The 21,295-nt window shown below is 44.5% G+C and overlaps 1 protein-coding gene across 1 annotated transcript in view; it reads left to right on the top strand.

Moving 5' to 3' along the window:
* Nucleotides 1-21,295, top strand: part of arb2a (ARB2 cotranscriptional regulator A) — a 150,768-nt gene that overhangs the window by 82,359 nt on the left and 47,114 nt on the right. Inside the window, exon 9 of the mRNA XM_062382187.1 lies at nucleotides 17,330-17,446. Within this exon, the coding sequence (XP_062238171.1) occupies nucleotides 17,330-17,446 (117 nt within the window). The remainder of the gene's footprint in view (nucleotides 1-17,329; nucleotides 17,447-21,295) is intronic.

Here is a 21,295-nt window from a genome sequence, read left to right as displayed (position 1 = left end):
TCTCTTGCTTCTCTCTGTTTCTCACACACACTCATATATTTCAGTAAGGCACTGAAAGTATATGAAAACATGATCCACGAGTTCTTTTAAATATTCAAGATTGTCGACCAAGTGTCCAAGAGCTCTGAATAATAATCTTGCCCTTTATCTGATAATAACATGTCGGCTTATGTGTTTGTGTTGTCATTTTTGTCTGCATACGCTCCATTGTGTGCTCATCCAGCATGGCGTCAGCGGTGGCGCAAGGCTCCGACTCCCATGATGCACCTCTCCTCTTTGTTCTGCCGCGCGAGAGCAGCGTGCGGCTTTGTCTGCCTCCCTCGTTCCTCTCGGCTCCTTGCCTCAGAGGCAAGGTCTCGCTCCCTTTCCCTCTCCCGTACTTCAGAGCTCCCTCGCTCTTTCATTCACTCTTTAGTACCCATCGGGCACAGCTCTCCGTTTCCTTTTTGCTCCTCTGGCTGCGTTTGTCGCGTTTTAACGTTCCTCCTCAATTCGCAATGAAACTCACTTCACTCGCTCATTCTTCCCGTGCCCCTTGCCCCCGTTGTCAAACCACTCCTCATTACTGTCCTTTTTTTTTGTGACGCTCACCCTCCCTCATCTTATTTGCTCGCACCCCTCTCTCTCTCTCTCTCTCAACACTCATCTGTAAACTTACCTCACTTCATATAACTCGTCGCCCCACGTATATGGTCTTTCGAGCGTTCATTGCTCTGCCCCTTTGTTTCTGATCCTTTCATTTTCTCCTCCCTCTCTTCACCTCAACTTCACATCGCTATTTCATTCCTTGCATGTCACTCCGATCCTTCGCTCAACACCGACCTACGTTTTGTCTTTTTCAACAGGCATCAAGAGCACCAATTTTTATCACCACTCACAGTTTCCACTGTTGCCATTAAAGATAATCTCTAAGGTTCATCTATTTTGTGTAAAACAAATAAATAAGTAACCTTAACTTCAATATCAAGTTGAAATTGTCTTTGTAATATTTAATTTAGTCCTACCTCTTTCAGTTCTTTATGAGAGAATCCTCATTTATCTCCTTTCACCGGGTAGATTTTACTTTGTCCTTTCTCCTATTTGTCCTCTTTTCTCCAACTTGCTTTTCATTCCTGCCAGTCCCTCATTCGCTGTTTTCCCACTGTGGTACTTCCAGTGCATTCACCTGCTGTGTGTGGGTGTGTCAGCTGGTTACGACCTAGGTCACCTTCACCAGAGACGGGATCCCAGCGGCTGACGTGAGGTTTGAATGTGGTGGAGATGACATGTTGACAGCTCAAATGAATCGCTTGTCACATGTCATTTTTTTTTTCCCTCCCCCCCCACACCCCCCTTGTTAATTCTGCCATAAGAATGCAAACAATATAGGAGCAGAATCTTGGGGACATACTGGGTTGCAGATTGTCATGCAGGCATCACACGTTTACTTTCCTGTCTTTTTTCTTTCTTTCTTTCTCTGCCCTGAACGGTGTGAATGGTCTCATTCTGCAGCGAATGCAGGAGGAAGAATAAGTGCGAGGGAATTGAAAGGGGAGAAAAGTGTTGTTTCTGAAAAGCCGTGAGGAGCAGCAAGGCGGATCCTGGTGCAAATGTCAGTGAACCCGCTGACTCCAGGGTTGAAGTTTAAACCCTCTCTCCCTCCTCTGCCTCTGTTCCTCTCGTCTCCTCTCTCCTCTCTTTCTTGCATCTCCATCCGCGCTCGCCTGCGTCGCTCTCTCCCAGTCTTTCACTGCTTTCTAAAGTTCATTGAATGGGGAGTTGGTATTCTGTGGTTTTTGCGCCTTGCCTACTCCAAACGCTCCAAATACCAGGGTCACAGCATTCTTTCTACGTGTTTGTAAAGAATCAGAGTCGCTGCATCACCTGCAGAACGCCTCGCTTATTTCCTTTACGCAGGGATCGTGTTTTAACACATCGACGGGAATGATGGCAAATGGAACTCACACAATCGCACAGTCACCTCATATTTGTCTGCACTTGAAGCCTGAAATACCACATTCTGACTATATTCAGCTAAATCTATTCCCAACTCTATAGCCTTAGATACTCATGGAAAAGCTAGTTTAAATCCATTATGGCGACCGTTTTATTTTTTCAGGGGTGTGTTTTAGTTATGTACCTGCGGTAAAACATATTTAATTTTTCAAGCCTGGAAAGCTGACAGTGAAAAGAGATGAACTGTTTTATGTGCCATTTTAAGGCTTTATGTGCTGTGAAATACGATCGGGGGTTATGAAAGAGCAAGAGGAAGGTAGAGGGAGGAAGCGAGAAGGAGAGCGAGCGAGAGACTCCCGGCGAGGAGCGGCGTTTGATGTCTTCTCTGGCTTGGAGCTGAATGTGAAGTCACTGAAGGGGTCGGCCTTGTTTCATGCTGGGATTACGAAGCTGGACGTGGCGTCCGAGTAAAATATAAAACAGGCACAGGTTTGCACATCTTCCTTTTTAATTCACTTTTGTCTTCTTTTTTTTCTTTTTTTGTTTATCTTACTGCGTGAGTGTGCGTTTCGCTCCAAAACGTTTGTTTGTTGTTTTCCATTTCTCCCCCATCATGTCACTCATTAGTCTGGGGTTCATGCTCAGATCAGTTACCAGTCCCCTTTTGGTGGCTTCGTTATTCACATTGTGCGTGTGTGTGTGTGTGTGTGTCTGTGTGTGTGTGTGTGTCCCAGTCTCATATATATTCTGCTTTCCTATTAGATGGCTTCACACTCGGCGATTCCGCCGGACTCCTCTGACACCAGCTCTCATGCATGGCCTGCCCGCCTCTCTCTCCCCTCTCCTTCTCCCGCTCACTTTTTCGCTCTCTCGGCCTCGAATATTGAAAACATCTTGGTCATGTCAGACATCTTTTAACTCCCACTATCACCACCCACCAGTTAACAAGCAGCATACATCCCCCGTCTGCCGTACTTTAACTTCCCCTTTTCCTCATCCCTCCGTCCCTCTCCTCACATCTCCCAGTGTCCTGCCCCGTCAACCCCAGCCCCCCCATCCTTGTGCTCTCCGTGTGATGGCACTTCTACCATGAATCCAGCCTCTTCACCTCTTGCCCCCCCCCCCAATCCCTCTCTCCTTACCTCCTCCCCTCCTGTATGTGTTTTTGTGGTTTTTTTCAGGGTGATGGTTAGCTGATTTGGTCTGATTTCTCTTTGATGAAAACACTAGGGGGCACTGCCTGTCCTTTGTTCCCTTAGCAGGCTGGGATGCACGTGTTATTGTGTGTGTGTGTGTTCCGTGTGTGTCTGTGTGCCCGTTCATGTGCTCCTGTTTGTGTTTGTATTTTGTTAAAATGCAAGTCCCTTGTCTGTAATGGATGACACAGATCTGCATTCAGACAGACAGGAAGACAGGGAGGCGGCAGGTCTCTGGTGGTCACCAGGGTTACGGCTCTGCACCCGTCAGCGCACCCACCCCTTGTCTCCCCCCCCACACACTTCTACCCCCTGTATCTGTTTGGTCAACCCCGGGTTGTGGGTTAATGAAAAGGGCTTGGACCACCGAGAGGAGCGACAGTCATCTCACAGACACCTCTGCTCACCTCCGGGCCTCCGAGACCCTCTCCTCGTGACAGGCCCCCCCCCCCCCCTCTCCACGTCTCTCTCCCTACGTTGACCCTCTGTCCCCCGGGTCACTCCACATCGTCTGGCTGCCCGGTGGCCGCCAAAAAGCGCCCATGCAGCGTGGCACTGCACAAAGGTAGATAAACTCAGAGAGAGAGAGAGAGAGAGAGAGTGGTGCGTTTTTTGTCTTGAGTGGCTGACAGTTTTTGTGTTGGAGGATAAAGAAAGTGCATGAGAGTGACTACCCTGTTTACCCAAACGGACGGCCGTTTAGACAGGAGACCTCTGTCGCATTCGGGCCATGGCGAGGAGGAGGGGGCCCCAAAATGGAAATCTAGACTTCAGATTTGGAGAGGAGACGGAGAGGAAGCAGACCTCTGCTCCTGCCCCATGGACTCCTCTTCGTGTGGCAGTACTCTGTTGTTTACAATGCACAGTCCGCACTATACAATTAGCGACCATGCTTACTTCTTCACTGATGAATGTGATTGTTTCTGAAGGGGAAACTCAGTTATTGATTTGTTGTGGATGGGGGGGGGGGGGGGTAGCAGACAGCTGATGAGGGATGTTTGATGGTGCTAATTGGCAGCTCCCGTCCGTGCAGTGTGTGGTTGGCGGTGAGTTGGGGCTGGGCGAAGTGAAGCGCCGCTATTGTTTCGAGGTGTCAAACCCCACGCAGAACAAAGAGGAATGGAGAAATGTGCTGCGCTTGCCTATCAGTGTGCTGAAAGCAGCTAAAAAACTCTCACACACACACACACACACACACACCTATAAATATATTCTATATATGTATGAATGCACATACGTCCATCCACACCTACACACACACACACACATACACCAGAGTGCCTGGAGTCATATACACCAGCGCTCGCTCACACTGACGTGCACACTCTCGCTCACACAGACACCCACTGGTGCACACGTGCACACTCTTAGACAAACAGCCTGAAAATGACAAGATAATCACCACATTCAAACTTACCTTCAGCTCTGGGTAAATGCCTCTCTCTGAGATAAACTAATAAATATACTGTTTTCTTTTCAAATGTTCCCCACTGACGGCCCTCATTACCATACGCTGACAAAGACCTGACAGAGGTGTAATAGTTAAAAAGGTAATTTGACTACAAGTAGGAGTTTGGGTGGGGAAAAGGGTCAGCGTGCATCCCCCTCCCCACCCCCCATCTGTCTCTCTCTTTAATGGTTTATTCACGCTTTTTTCGAGGACTTTTTGCATGATTGACTGACAAGGTCTTTTTCCGAAATAGCATCTTCAGTAATGAGAAATAATTGACTCCCTAATCAAAAAAAAGGGTTCATGGAATCCACAAACCCAACTGTAATCTTCTGTGGCATTTCCAGCAGAATTGACAGTCCTCATAGCTCCGGGCTCTATACCACTTTGATTTAATTGCTTTTTTTATAAGATTAATAATATACTTTATACCGTATTGTGTGTGTGTGTGTGTGTGTGTTAGTGTGTGTGTGTGTGCTCGGCATGTGTGTGATTGTGCTCCACACTCTTCTCTCAGGCTTTGTTTTTAATCAACAATATCACTTGAAAAGCTCTTCAACTGGTGTACTACTTTTTGTAAATTTTACAGTTAATTCATTAAGGGAATCCTTGTGGTGATTTCATTATGTACTCCAGAGTATATTGCTGCGCTTGTTTTGAAAAGTATTTTTTTAATAAACGATATTATGAAACACTGTGAAAGCATCAAAGAAGAATAACAAAAGTAGATTTCAATGCACAAGTGTCCGTGAGTCTCTTTCGAACTGCCTCGAACAATAACATAATAATAACAATAAAAGTTACTTTTATTTAATTAGTTTTTGTTAAAAATAATTTTGTTAATTGAGATATATTTTACTTACTTTATTTAATTTAATTGGCAGTATAAACCAAAGTTTGTTTAAACTTGTGACTATCAATGGAATTAAATGTTTCTATTTAAGGCAAGAAGAGAACATTTTGTTTCTATTGAATCTGCTTCAACAGAACATCATGATATGACAGATTTTAATGGGTTTGTTGTTTTTTTCGTTACTCTGCCTGTTTAACTTGCTAATTGAATTGCTTTTATTTTCTTATTCCCTACATAAGTATAATTTTTAATCTTTTATTCGTGTGTCTTGATAACTTTGGGCATAAAAATGATAATTTAAGTGAGTGTGCCTTGAGAACTACAAAGTTTTTACAAGACAGGGCAAATTAACTTGTAGCTTCCCTCAGTCTGTCCAATTTGTAATATGGCCTCAACCCCTTCTCTCTCTCTTTCTTTTCTGACTCATCTTTCCTCTCGTTAAAAAGCTGTTTTAAATCATGGCTGGTGGCAATGAGAAGTTAATTTCAGATTGTTATATATTTCCATTAATTTCACTTGGCCTTCTGTAGTTTTCCCTCCCTCGCTCCCTCCTTCCGTTCAGAACAGGGCGATCACAGTGCGTGTTTTTTTTATTCCTTCCTCTTTTCTTATTTTTCTTTTTCAGGGGCTCTCTTTCCTTTTTGCCCCACGGCACAGGAGACAAGCAAATATGAAGGAGTAGAGGATGATAACTGAAGGCAGGAACACTCTCTTTGTCGCTTTCTTTTACCCCCCCCCCCCCCCCCCCCCCCCCTTCCCATGAACTTTTTTTCTTCCGTGAGCCGCTTCTCACTCGGAGATGGGTCGAGTGGCCCTAGAAGTTTGTACAAAACACCTCCTATGAGAATCCAACTCCTGCAGCCCTGAAGGGACACACACACACACACTCACACACACACTTACTCACTCACACACCTGATTTGCCAGTAATGCGCGGAGCAGCAGGCGCCTCCAGATTTGTTGTTTTTGTTTCATTTTCCTCCTCCCTCTTTCACAGCTAAGGTGAAAAACAGTCCACTGAGATATTCGGTAGATTTTGCCATTAGTGTGTTGCACCTTTTCAGAACTTGTGCGCGCACACACACACACACACACACACACACACACACAGACACTCACAGTAACTGGACTTCATGTATTGATTTTTGAAGCATGAAATTCCATTTATATGGATCTTAGGAAAAAAAAAAGCATTTTGTTTTTCTTTAAAATAAATCAGAATATTTTTACGACAAAAAGAAGAATGAAAAAATTCACTAAATTGTTGAATTGTTGCTCTTCTTCAACCTCTCATCACGAATTTAGAAGAAATTAGAGAAAATTCCACATCACTGCTTGTTGAATTTTCTCACTGTACCCGAATTTAGAAATGTTGTCTCGAATGCCAACATCGGGCTCAGTTAGTACAAGGAATCAGTGTTTATCAGCCCCTAAGGCTGTGTGTGTGTTTGTGTGTGTGTGTGTGTGTGTGTGTGTGTGTGTGTGTGTGTGTGTGTGTGTGTGTGTGTGTGTGTGTGTGCGTGTGCGTGTGTCAGAAATGGACAGCAGTACCCGATGGATATTTAACACATTAGCTTTGGCAGAGCTGAGAGTGGTGTGAAAACACACTGATTTCCTAAGTGGCAATCATATCAGCCTTGCCGTCAGAGAGGCAGCCGAGAGCAAACATCTGTGTGTGTGTGTCCGTCCTTGAACATGCATGCAAACTGTTTGTGTACACATTTAGACATTAACTCCAGTTCTGCTTTAGATCTGTAAACTTTGTCTGTTTATTATTGTGTGTTGATTCACCAGGATCAACTCTGTTTATTTAGCTTAATAACATTATTTCACTTTTATTTAAAACAGTCTGTTTTCCATGTCCCATGTTATTCTGTGCTTATTTCCTCCAGCTGTACTTCAAATGATTTATTTGAGCAAACTACAGTTGTATCTGATTGCCAGTTCCTCTCTCTACCTGTGTCTTTCAGTCTTTTCCTCTTCCAGCCCTGGGTTTCCGTCTGTCTCTCACTTATTTCTCCTCTGTTGCTCCGTCCGCCTGCTCTGCATGTCTCGCTCTCCGCGGCGAGCCGTCTCCTCCCGGCCAGGGTTCAGGGAGCGCTCGGTTCTCCTCGGTGTCAGTATCACCCTGAGTTACGACACAAAGGTCTCAGCCTCCTCCTCCACCCACCCTTGTTAGGCCCTCTCGCTCTCACTCTCTCCCTCCGTCAATCTCGCTCGCCCTCACCCTATCCATCCTCGTCTCCAGCCGAGAGTCACCCATCCGAAACTATGTTAAAACAGGGTCATCCCCCGGCGTGCACTTAAAGGCTGTCCCTTTAACCTGCTCTGAAATACTTACGGCTATTATTATAGCTTATAAATCATTAAGAAAGTTTAATTATACGAAAATTTCACGGTGGAAATGTGCAAGCTGACACATGGGAAGGGGAATTTAATGGGCCAGCAAGTCCCAGCACCGTGAGGGAAAATATTGAGGTTAGGTTTCTATTTTACAGCATTGCCGGAGGGTTGAGAGACAGCGAGAAAGACAAGAAAGAAGCACTTTCAGAGGGAAAGAGAGAGAAAGAAAAAGGCGATTGGAGAAGAGGCCTAGACTGTGTGAGAAACTTTCTCATTTCACTCTGTAGACCAAAGCCGTTAATATGTCCAGTTGATTTGGGAACGATGAAGACGTTGCCCACTTTAGCTTGTGCTGACTTTCTTAACTAAAACGTAGTCTAATTAACGCAAGACTTTAATTAGTCGCCGTGGCGTAATTTGATTTTCTTAAAGAATTGTGCCTAATTAGAAATTATCATTTGGAGAATTTCTGTAATTGCTGTCGCTAAACAATATATGAACATCCTTAATGACTAATGTTGCAAAACTTTGTCCGCTTTCTTAATTGTGTATATACCATTTCAATGTGAACGTTACGGGGGTATTGATGGTAGAGCTGGAGTAACCGGAGAAACGACCACCAGTGGTTTCACTGCGACAGAATGTAAACTGATCAAACTGTTGGGAGTTATTAACCCAAACCACTCTGCAGATGTTAATCACAAATTAACTGAATTGTGTTATAGCAGCTATAATACTGCTATACATTTCAGCCTCAGCCTGACTTATCGGGTCTGAATGATTTGAAGGCAAAGACATTGTAATAAAAGAGCCGTCAGTCAAGTAAAAGTTAAATCTTTTAGGGATTCATTATTATGTTGTGGAATTATAAAGGAAACATATTTTCAGATTATCTGGGATTATAGAGAAAGTGTTAAACAAATTTTGAGGATAAAGTCAAAAGTAGAAATGCAAGAATAACAAGATTAATATTACTAGAAAAAAGTCCACATTATAGGATAATAAGTATTAATGTCGTGAGAATAAAGAAAACAAGCAGCAGATTCTCACAAAATCCAAACTATATTTTTTTCTTAAAGTTCCCACTTTTATCTTCACAACGCCATTTCCCTGATACTGTTTCGTAGGAAAGAGATCCACTGGTGTGTATAAAGTTATTTGACCAGCTATATAAGAAAAGAAAATTACATGTATGACCGCATGAACCCGGATGCACAAACCAACTCTCACTGAACTGAATCTCGAAGAAACTAATTATTTTACTTTGAGCCTAGAGCTTCGTTCATCCCTCCCTTCTTCTCTTCCTTTTCGTCCTCCTCCGTCCGCCCTTCCCGTCTTCCTCTTGTTTTCCACGCGGGCACAGGCAGGGCGCAGCGCCCACAGCCAGCAGGTTTCCTGGCACACCGCTCCTCATCCTCTGCCTTTTGTTTCCACCGGTGGACAACCATTCTCTACTTCTGCTGTGTCAGTAAATATTTACTGGCCTTCCTTTTCCTCACTGCCCCCACCTCTGGTGTTGGTGTGTATCTGTCTGCACGTCTCGCTGTGTGTGTGTATCTATATTTATATGTATGTATAGATATATATGTGTGCATACCACATAAGTCTATGTAGTGTCCCAAAGACTGAGCTTGGACTACATGTGCAGACGTACACCACTTCCCACTACCCTGTGTCCGGTGGTGTCACTCACAATCCAGGAATGTCCCCCACCTCACCATGACAGATTTCACCCCCTCTCCTCACTCACCGTCCTCCATTTCTCTCCGTCCCTCATCGTCCCTCCATCATGCATGTGGGTAACAGCCATGACAGGAAAGAGGAAAGGCCAGAGGAAGTTATTGCATTTTTTCTCCTGCTCTTTCCCTCCCGCTCTGCACCCTCGCCGCAGCCAGAGTTCATGCACTGGAGTGTCATAGGGGGAAAGAAAACCCTGTGAGTAAACGCACACGACCTCAGTGAGCGAAAACCTCTGCACACTCCCGCAACACTGAAAGATGCACACACACAAACACGCTCCCTGTCACTCCCTCGGGCCCTGTGGCCTCGTGCTAGCAAGGGCTTCCTTCCTGCGGTTAAGACAAAGGAAACTGGGGACAGACAGGGGACCTGGGACCTCTGCTTCAAAGCCACAGGAAGTGCTGGTGTTGTCTCTTCCTGTGGAGGGTGTTGGAGTGTGGGGGGCCAGCTGCCTGTGTTTTCACAGTCGGGGAGGAACAGGGATCAGTGTGTTTTGTGTTTGTGTGTGTTTGTGTGTGTCACAGACCGGGTAGGTAGAATGACTGAACAAGCTGCACTCCCCCAACCCAGCCACTCCGCCACGACCTGAGATCAGTTCCTAGCAGCATACGCTTGTACATAGATACAAGGCTCATGCCTGTGGTGAATCCCTCAGTCATCAAAAGCCACATCCAGCTGAAGATCATCAACTCTGTTTATCTATACGTCTATTGTCTCTATTGATTTACGATCAGAGAAAATCACTGCCAGGGCCGTGGTGTCTGTTGTTTTCCAACCCCTTGCTACAGGCTTTGCAGACTCTACACATGCTCGCAGTGTGTACACGTCTTTATGTGTTTGTGTTCCCGCTCCTGTTCCAACGTTGGCATGTCGGGATTTATGGGGGTGCACGTGTTGGTGTGTCTGCGCCATGTGTTTCCCAACCTTCCGGTGTGCACGCGCGTACGTGTTTGTTTGTTTTTCCTGTGTTCGCCCTGGCTTCATCTGACGCTCTCCTCTTGCGCCCTGGCAGCAGCAGGACAGTTAATCAATCAAATATTTAAGCAGTGCTTCAGTGCTCAGTGGGTAGTCCTAGATTATCTGTGGCTGTTGGCAGTGCGCGGCGCAGCCACATTATAAGCCTCGTCACTGACTGGCATCAACACAGGGCGCCCCTCTCTCTCTCTCTCTCTCTCTCTCTGCTCTCTCTCTCTCTCTCTCTCTCTCTCTCTCTCTCTCTCTCTCTCTCTCTCTCTCTCTCTCCTCCTTCCCCTTGGCCTCTGCTCAGTGTTTGTGCCCTCCCACCAGCACTCTGCACTTTGTCTTCTTTTTCTCTCTCACTCACTTTCGGTCCTTCTCCCTCTCTCAATCTCTCTTTTTGCCCCCTTCCCCTTGTTTGTGGCTCGCTGTTCGCACGCTCGCTTTCTCTCTCTGTGTAATTGTGGCTTTTCACATTGACTATCTGACAGTGAGCAAGGTCCCTTAAAGAGCGCTCATCTTTCTCTCGTCCCGTTTTTTTGCTCTCTTTTCTCTCACACGGCATTCTTTCTAAGGATAAGTCTGCCTGTCTCCCCGCGGGGATCTCCATTGTAGATTACCATTCACTTTTCGCCCAATTATCTAGTGGCTTTCGCTGCCTTTGACACATAATTATCAAAGGCCTAAATAATTGTCTTTATTATTGCCGTTGTTTAGATGTAGCGTCAGCGGAGCGCTCTCGTGCCGGGGAGCGTCACAGGGAGAGCCGAGAAATGAAGTATTTTTCTCGACCAGAGATTAGCTTAGCATGCTGTTAAATGATGTCCTGACGCTTATTTCAACTCCTCGTCCAGATAAATAAACATGATTAATGCCACCCCCCCCCCCCTCCACACACGCACACACTTTATACACTCCCTACATTTATATACACACACACACGCACACACCCGTTACACATCGCATTCTACGTCTGAGTTGGAATAAGATTATGCACGACAAAAAACTCTTGCAGTTAACTGGCTTTGTGGCAGGAAGCAGCTTAGAGCTGTGGGTCATGTGAGAGGTCAGGTACGAGAATCAAGGGTTAGAGAAAAGTCTGTGTATTGGGTTAAAGCTAGGTTAGGTTATAGATAGGGTTGTGGGTTAAGTTACGCTTTGGCAAGTAGTGGTGAGGGTAAGTTAAATTAGTGGGAGTCTATGGCTGCGTTTGAATAGTCCATTTTGCTTAGGATGGTTCCTAAGTGTGTGAAATCACTTATTTCAGCAGCCAATATAAGAGCTGTTCGAATTGTCTTTTCGATAAGGAAAAGGTGCTTCAAGGCCTCCTAACTTATCTCCTCCAGCATTGTAAACACAGGACCGTCCTTTGAGAAAGGAAAGGAGATAATGCTGTCCCACAATTCATTGCCAACATGCCACACAACCGCATAGTTGCATCTGGACAGACCAACATGATCACCTGAGCCCCTGATATCTTCTCTGTCACATCTGTCCGGTGAAGCAACAAATATAAAAGTTACTTCGAATGACCTCTCTGATAGCACACAAAAATGAATTCTTCACTTATAATAGCTTTTCTCTGTTTTTTTTGGTTTGGGGTAAAAATCTATTTTGATGTTTCTTTCTAGAAACATCAAAATACACTGCCTTTCTCGTTTGGACAGTAAACTTTACTAGAACTGTCACAGCATTGCATGCAGCCCATAGCACAATACAGTTTGTGCATTTCTTTTGTTGCAAATAAAGTTGTTTTAAAAAAACACTGACTGTAAGTGGGATTGGCTTTTCTCTTCACCAGGATTCTCCTTTCCTAACTCCTTACTGATTATCCTTAACATCTTTCCTTGACCTTGTGACGTCTTCCATCCGGGTCAAGGAGTAGTGGTTAGGAAAGGAGGTTATTTTGACTTTCCTACCACAGCCTATGTAATGTCCCCAAGCTCGAGCTGCGAGTGAGTGTGTGTAAATGTGTGTGTTTCAGTGGCTCCATATTCGTGGGGGATGTCTACTTTTTATAGAGCTTGTGAAAAGCATGATGTTGTAGAATTGTGCCAACCAGGGGGTCAGAATTCTATGATGTTTGCGCGTATCTATAGCAACCAGGGCCTCTACAGAGAAATCAGAAAAGAAATGTTTTATGAGGGCGAAATGGAGAAGGGGGGAAAAAGAGAGAGAAAGATTTTGTGGTTCATCCAAAGTTTGAACGTATGTGGAGCGGGGATTGAACTGGAGTCTGTGTCGTGGATCAGCTTCGTTATCACGGCTCAAAGGAATGTGATGTGTAGTTGTGGTCAAATGAAATACACGTCACAGGGGGATTTTTTATTATTTTTTTTAACAGCTTGTACCTAAACAGATCAAGACAATTCTTTTAAATCTTTCTTTTATTTTGACAGACTAAATTGTGAAGTCTCAATCAGACCTAGAAGCATGAAATGTTGCAAAAGAGAAAGGAAAGACATCACATAGGTGACAAACATATCATGAAGGTGCTGAGGTAAGGATGGAGGTTCAGGCTGAGGACAGAACCCTGTGATGGGACCCACATCATGTCCACTTCTGTTTCTGTTTGGGAAGCCAATGAAATCACACTTGTGCTGTGGCCCTGAGAGCTCAACGCACTATTACACATGCAACTGGAGATAACATCTTAATCAGTTTCACACATACGCATACAAGTACTTACACTAAGCTAACAAATACTTATAACACTAGCAAAACACTCACAACACTACCAAGTTCTCACAATTCAACCAAGTATTCTCAATATAACCAAGTACCATCACAACCAAATACTCATAACTCAACTGAAGTGGTTCCAGGGGGCAGAAAAACAAGTGATGAATACTTTGATGACTTAGTTTTGTTAGTATTTGGTTGTGTTGTGAGTATTGGGTTGTGTCGTAAGTAATTGGTTGTGAGTATTAGGCTGTGATCTGAGTATTTCGGTGTGTTGTGAGTATTTTTGATTGTGTTGTGAGTATTTGCAGTGCACTTCTATTTGCAGGGCATGTGTTGCCAAATTGATGAAGATTTTTTCGCCATTTGCATGTACTGTGTCTATTTGCACGTGTTATATTCAATTGTAGTGATTTGTGCTTTCAGGGCCACTTCAAAGAGGCTGTTCTTTAGCTCACCCTGTGGTCTGATCTCCATGTGTAGTGGGTCAAGTAAAAGATAATTGTCCTCATGGAGATAAAACAAAAAACATGCTTAAATATTCTTTATTGTTCTTCTTCAGATCTGCTTATTTGTCTCTCATTAGTCCCCTAATTTATTTGTACTACCCTAACTACTTTTGATGTCCATTCAGCTTCCTCTTATAACCCCCTGCATTCCCACTGCCCTTTCGTACAGTTTTCTTTTTTCTTCTTTTTTTTTACAAGCCTGAATCCCTCCTTGTCCGTGCTCCACCCGAGCCTTTACTCTGCATATCCAGCTGCTTGAGCGTCAGAGGAAAGGCCAGCAGAGACGCAGCAAATGTCTCAACATCTGTGTGTTGGTTTTAGCTCAACAAGTATTTCCACATGTTTCTCTTCCTTTTTTCCTTTTTTTCCCTGTCCGATACAAGACTGATCACAACAGCTGGCCTGTTTCCTTGTTAAAGCTGCAGTCTGTGGTTACATACCGGATTAGCACATTTAATGTCCTGGATAAAGATGGCTAACACTAACTCACGGGGTACATTGGTGTAAAAAAAAAAACGACACGATGAGATCATACGCTGAAAAGCAATTGCAACTCGGAGAATGTGGCTTTATGGCTGAAACAGGTTGGTGAGATATCCATGAGTATCACCCACCGAGTGGAGGACACAGTCGTGCTTAGATTTTCCTCTCAACACACAGCTATCCACAGTTGTCATTGTGGCTTGTAAAACACGAGAACCAGTGGTGTCAAAATGATTGTGGTTGAAGGCCGCACTGCACAGACCACTCTCTTCTGAAGTCCCTGTTTGTCAACCTATTACTCCAAGCGTTACCACAGCCAACCATATGTGTGTTGGCAACGTGGCAACTGTCAGGACAATTGATTTATACAGCCAGGGTGGGAAGATCGGGTTCTTTGGTCTTTGGTCGAGGCTTCCTCACTCTTTGGTGAGAGTTTATTTCCATCCGTCTTTGCTGTAAATACACAACATGGCGTGTGTGTCTTTGAAACTTGTGCACAAAAGTTGATTAGACAAAGGCAGAGAAAAAATAGTTCCTCATTGTGTTCAAACCAATAATATGCAACTTGTTTTTACTCACCAAAGAGCACCCGGAGTTGTTGAATCTAATCAATTTTAATGACTGCTTTTGGATTTCCAAAGGTCTCATTATGCCAATTTAAAAAAAAGAAAAAATGTTCCTCAGTCATCTGTCGGCTTGATGAGACACATTTAACCACACACTGTCTAAATGCTTAAGTTCAGTATTCTGGTTCCACACTTATCCACCCAGCACCAGTTGTGGAGTTGAGCTTCACTCCCACCTTACCAGCTGTTCCTTTGTCTTTGTTCATGCCTCCATCTTTGTCTTACCGCTGTCGATCATTCACTCGCTCCTCCACCGAACTGCCCTTCTGTTGTGCACGTCTCTCAAATCTGCTCACGTTCAGTCCGACACACTTATGCATACATCCTTGTGTGTACCCACACACGACGGCATGCACACACACTTCCTCTGGTCGTCCGTCTTAGCGCTCCTCTTCTGTGTCTTTGCTTCCATTTATCCACGTATCCTTTGTTATCTCTCCACAGTACTTTGTTTTAAAAGTGGCACGCTAAAATGCTTCAAACAAAGATAGACTTAAACAACCTGTCAGTGATGGCAGGTTGGCAAACACTCTATACTTTGGCACAAGTTGCCTAGTATTAGTCACGGTTTTAATCTACCAGCAATTTCCACCATGTAAAGCACACCAACGTTTTACATCAAACATAGGAATTCTTTAAAGGGCTATACAAGAGGAGCAAGTAGAGACCCATTTATCCACTTGGAAAGTGAGGAAATGTTTCGTCCCCCGGCTTGTGTGACGTTTTTTTGACCGGATTGAAGTCATGTGCTTCGCGTTTTCCACGGGCAGTCAGTCCACTGTCTCCTGCTTCCTGGCCTCTGTTAGCAGCCCCTATGCTCAGGGACTGGCCCGTTTGGCTAGCACCAGGAAACAAGACCTTGACTGACACCTCCAGTTTTAAAAGGTTGACTTTGCTGCTCCCATGGGCCCAGTTCTGCCAGAGGAAAGCTTTTCAACCAAGCGTGGATGAGGAAGGGAGTACAGCGAGGGGTCTGTATCTCTCTGTGTGTATGCCATTGTATGATTTTCGTGTGAGCGGGGGAATTTGTCTGCACATACATGTGCAATGTCTGTCTCCTTTTGTTGTCTGCATCCACAGATGTGCACTTTTTTCTTTCTTTATGCTTGTGGTCGTACCTCCCCTCTAATTCTGCTTTATCCTCCACCATGGTGAAGACACACCGGTGGAAGCCTTATCAGCTGGATGATGTATGAGTCCTTAGTGCCTTAATAGATTCCATTTATCTCTATACACTCCCACTTTAATTTGGCCGGGCGAGGGAGGATGTATTCAAATGCCCACTGTTATTATGATGTACAGCCAGCTAGCCAGAGCTGGCCTCTGTGATTGCCACAGAGTGTCACCCACAAATTCCTACTGAAGCTGCAGCTTAAACCCTCTGTGCCAGCCCGAAAAGCAGCTTTATACTCTTACCTCAGGCCTATTTTGTTTTACTATGCTTGAGCTTATTGCACGAGGTGAATAGTGAGCATGTTCTTAAATACAAGTACCAACTAATGCCTCATATTCTGGTCCCTGCCTTAGCATTAACATTACCTAGATATCCAACCAAATTGCTAGTCTTACTCTCAGGCACCGAGCCATAAACACCACCACTGTTCTAAGCCCACCAGAAGTCGAGGAGTCCAGGACACTGCCAAGATTTCCCTCCCTCCAGATGACACTTAAGATGAAGCTTTAATGTAGTTTAATGTAGCATTTGGTCCGTGCAGCTGTAGCACAGAGTGCTGATGACCGCACACCCACTAGCCACACACTGCGATTTCACAGCACTGCGACCATCCCCAGTCCACCAGACTCTCTCCCAGTGCCACTAAATCTGTACAGTAAGTGATTGTTAACCTATTGTAGCGAGTCCTGTTCCCTTTTCTTCACGTTTTATCTTGAAGCGAAGCAGAGTGAGACGACCGCTTCCCAGCGCCTGCCTGTGCTACTCCTGTGGGTAGGTCCAGCGGTGTGGGAAGTCTATTGTACTGCGGTAACAAGTCCTTTGTGTGACATTTTCCTTGGCGTTGACATTCAGAGGGGAATAGGAAGACAGGCCTGGTGATGCCATATTCTCCGTGACATGTGAAGGGAAAGGGTACTAAGAATGGAGACCGAGGTATTTGAACGTGCACAGGGAAGGACATTTGTACGGGACGTGACAAGGACACGCTATGGAGGAGCAGCTCTTTCATATTCCACATTATGCTCCACACCAGGTTGAATCTGTATCCGCTAGTTACAAAGCTGTCCACTGGGCCAGTCCTATCACGGTCCGAGGAGTAGGCTGACAGTGTGTATTACCAAGGGAATACAATATCTATTAGGCAAGTACCTACTGACACAATGGGTATTTCATATTAAAATGGTTTTATTCTCATAAATCTACACCTTTCAAAAGAATGCTTTTGTTTTTCTAAAGAGGTTATTATGTCTCTTACAGCATTGGGTCTCTCTGTCGTTCAAACGTTGTGTGAAATTACCCGGACGCTCCTCAGCAGCGACTGTGTCATTAACATGCTGGAAGGGTGACTAACATGAATCTGATTTGCTTTTTTTCTCGGCAGATGAATCAGAGGGAAATGCAGGTGAAGAACCGAGTGTGTGCCGTGGCTCTGACCGACTCCGCTCACAACATCTGGCTTCAGGAGACCAGCAAAGGCACGCAGGACTGGATGCAGCAGGTGAATATGGCCACACACCTGCTCAGAAACGCACACAGCCTGAAGGCAACAAAGATGCTGCTGAACATACAGCGGTTCATTCCTGGGCTTCCATCTCATCATGTAAATTCGCCCAGGTGAGCCGAGGTCGCTCAGGCTCATGCTCCTCTCTAATTTCCCCCTGCACAACTCCGCTGACCTACACAGGTACCCCTGACCAGCAGCGGGCCTTAGAAGTCATAGAGAACCATTGTTTGCATGTTTTCCCTCTATTCTTTTTTTTTCTCATCGACCCCCACTTTTTCTTCCTGGGTGCATGTCAATGAATAACTGAGACGGTAAACCCTCCCCGGGGCGCGTGCATGTGGCCGGCCATGCATATGTGTGTAAGCTTGCATTCATGTGTTCCTATGCGCTCATGGGTAAGCCTGTGAGATAGGATGCACGCGCATTTGTGTTAGCTTCATTTTAGCACTTGCCCTTTCCGATGTGACCTCTGTGCCATACGCTGCACCTGGGCTCGCTCAGTATGCACATACTGATGAGGACCAGCCAAGACCAGAGGTGCTTGAGAGCTAGAGATGCAAATGTCACACACACACACACAGACACACACGCGTGCGCACACACACCTTTATCTGTATTACTTCCTCTTTTATGTCCCTTGCCTTTTGTTTTTGCTATTTCTGTCTTCCTCCATTTTGTGTGTACGCCTTTGAATTGTGTGCTCGAGTGTGTGTTGCTAGTCTGCGAAATGTGTTTGTATGTTGGTTTGAGTTGTGGGGATTCAAGGTTGCACTGGCCCCCTTCTCCTTGTCTGGCATCTCCTATTTTTGATTCATCTAAGGGATGCGTGCGACACAACATAATTGGAATGTTAAGTGATTTTCTATTTGTGATGATTACCCAGAACAATAAATCTGAAATAACCTTCTTTGTCCAGTGGAAGGCAGGGGACAGGCAAGGATTAGCACTCTGTCGTACTCATTAACCCACAGTCCTTTTTAGGCAGAATTAAGACACAAGCTTTCCTAATTAAAGGACATTTTCAGAGGGAAACAGTGGAATGTTGTACCTATGTTGTGCCCTCTAAGTTCCTTGTGCATGCCCTCTGTTTGTATTCCTCTATTCCTTAACTTTTTGTGTCACTACTTCACCAACTTTGTTTTGGACTCACTACTTGTTGCTAATTCTAAAACAATGGTTATATGCTAGATTTTTTTATCAATTACCATTATACTTATTATACTAATAATGATATTGATTTTACTTAACAGAATGTGTTTTATTTTCTCAGAAAAACGAATTAACTAATGAGTTATTGCTTAAGCGAAATGTTAATAGAAGAATAGGTACGCTCAGTATTTTAAAACAAATGTGGCAATTTGACAGTTTGTTAATCTACTATTATAGTTAGATGAAGACAATTACAAATGAAAACCACTTAAATTCATTGTGAAGTTATGAGACTGATTATTTGTTCATATTTCCACTTTCTGATTGATGCTGTTGGGGGAAATGAACAAAAATAATGTAATCTGTCCCAGTCTTTTCACATTAGAAACTGGAAAGTGCACACCTCTGCCAAGGCCCCATGGTCCCCTTATTACACCACATTTAAATTATCTGAATCTGCCCCTAAATGAAAACACTTAATATCTGTCACCTAAACATTTACACATTTTTCAGCGAAAATTCAGTGAATTGTTCTTTTGGAAACCTGTGAAAATGTTTTAAAGAAACGATACGCTGGAGCGCGTTGAATGGTTTTACGACCGAAAATAATATCATAATCACACCATGCCCATGTAGGGAGTCGCGCTACATGGCCGACTCCCTAGCTGACGCTAGACGGGCTCCACCGGTCCGGTTAGCTCGTGAGCTAACGGCTAGGGGAGCCCGGCTAGGGGCACTCACAACAGGTCAATCTGAGGAGGGCTGTTTTAGACAGGGTAAAAAGGGTGCTGTTTTAAATGATCCTTCTGGTATTTTGACCAAAATATGTTACAGACATTTCATTAAGACCCAAAGGAACCATATCAACTGTGGTAAAAGGGGCATAATATGTCCCCTTTAAAGTACCTCTCTATCACTAACCAACACACAGCTGGATCTTGAACATAAGCAACACTTGCAGACCAGCCCACTGAGTGCAAACACTCACAAGCAGTCAGGCCTGGATGTTCTAGCACATCACAGAGGGGAGCGAGCAGTGATACAGAGCAATGCTTTGGGTGGTATATAAATATGGGTGCCCGCACAAAGGTGTGCATGTGAGGTCGGGGCACTCCAGCAGTGCCCTGCTCTGTTCTCGTCGGACAGAGATAATTCCCTCCCACCAGGGTTCAAGAAGTCACTAGATGGTGAAATGGAGAGATGAGAAGAGGAGAGTAAGAAAGAGAAAATGGGATTTAGAGATCTGCACCTGCTGGGCCATGTTATACCGACCAAATGGGTCAGATGAGGGGCAGGTGACGTCACTGCCCGGGGAGGAGAAAAAAAGAGTGATGGTGAGAGAAGAGCAAAAGGAGTGGCTGAGATGGAAATACTCATCTATTGACCGAGACGGAACAAAAATAGACATAGAAATAGTATGAGTATGAGTATGAGAAATGTTCAATTATTTAAATCCTGTTGACTGCCGCAGAGAAAGCACATAGGGTAGAGCTGTGGAGAGGAAAAACAGAAAGACAGGTAGGCTGTGAATGGAGTGAATACAGATGGAGGAGAGGAGATGAAGAGATGAATGTGGGGATAGATGAGTAGCATAGTGAGGAGAAGTGAGTGAGAGAGAGAAATGTGAATGATGGTGTACAGCTGGCAGCCTGTCACAGTCTCCAAGGTGTCTCCTGTCACCGTGCTGGCCTGCTGTCACACTCTAGTGGCCTGCCCAGAGCACACACACACACACACACACACACACACACACACACACACACACACATGCACACACACACATACAGAGTACACTATGGTCATGAATAAACCATCCTAATCCATAGAGATTATACAGCAACTGGATGAGTTGGGAGCTACAGACCCACACAGAGCCAGCAAGAACTGATTCTCGGAACTTCTTTCTGAGAAGTTAGGTTGCAGACTGTCATGTGTGTTATGGTTCAGGGGACTTTTGTACTCTTGGCACAGTTTTTATCATGGGAGCTGGTCCTATGTGTTTGGAGGAAGAAAGAGGTGTCAATACTGTTTCATCATTAAACTCAATCAGATGCAACTGAAAATACGTGTACTACACGGATTGTATTTAAAGCACGTGTTGGAAGGCCCGGAAAAGCTAGAAGGAGTAAGATTCACTTTGAAAATATTAAACCGTTAAATCGTTTGCTGCTCAAAGCTACGCGCCCAAAACACATGAACGCAAACACAAAACTTCTGACAACCCTGTCTGCTTCAGCGATGCATGTCTCTGCAACTTAAGACTCCAGTCGTGTGCTGGGAGAGTTCAGGCAGGGTGTGGTCAAGTAGTCAGTTTGGTTTGTGACAGGCAGGTACACGAGCCAATCATTTAATTCGGTCCGTTGTGTTTATTAAAGTCCTGAGACAGTATTTCAGAAAAGACTTAACAACCCTACCTTTAATTTGGTCTAATCTATAGTTTCCTAGAAAAATTGTCATGAAATAATTTAGTAAGTCTAATTATTAAGTCACTTTCTTTATGATTTATACAACTGATAATCTGGGTCTGTTCATGAAACCTGAGTTAGCGGTCGTTTTAATGCAGGTTTAGTAGGATAGGGAGTGCACATCCTCTTTTAAAGGCCGTGTGTGTGTGTGTGTGTCTGTGTGTGTGTGTGTGTGTGTGTGTGTGTGTGTGTGACTGTGTGTGTGTTTGTGACTGTGTGTGTGTGTTCC

The sequence above is a fragment of the Platichthys flesus genome, chromosome 3 (assembly GCF_949316205.1).
Source record: "Platichthys flesus chromosome 3, fPlaFle2.1, whole genome shotgun sequence".
Taxonomy (NCBI): domain Eukaryota; kingdom Metazoa; phylum Chordata; class Actinopteri; order Pleuronectiformes; family Pleuronectidae; genus Platichthys; species Platichthys flesus.
This window is presented reverse-complemented; position numbering and strand designations above follow the sequence as displayed.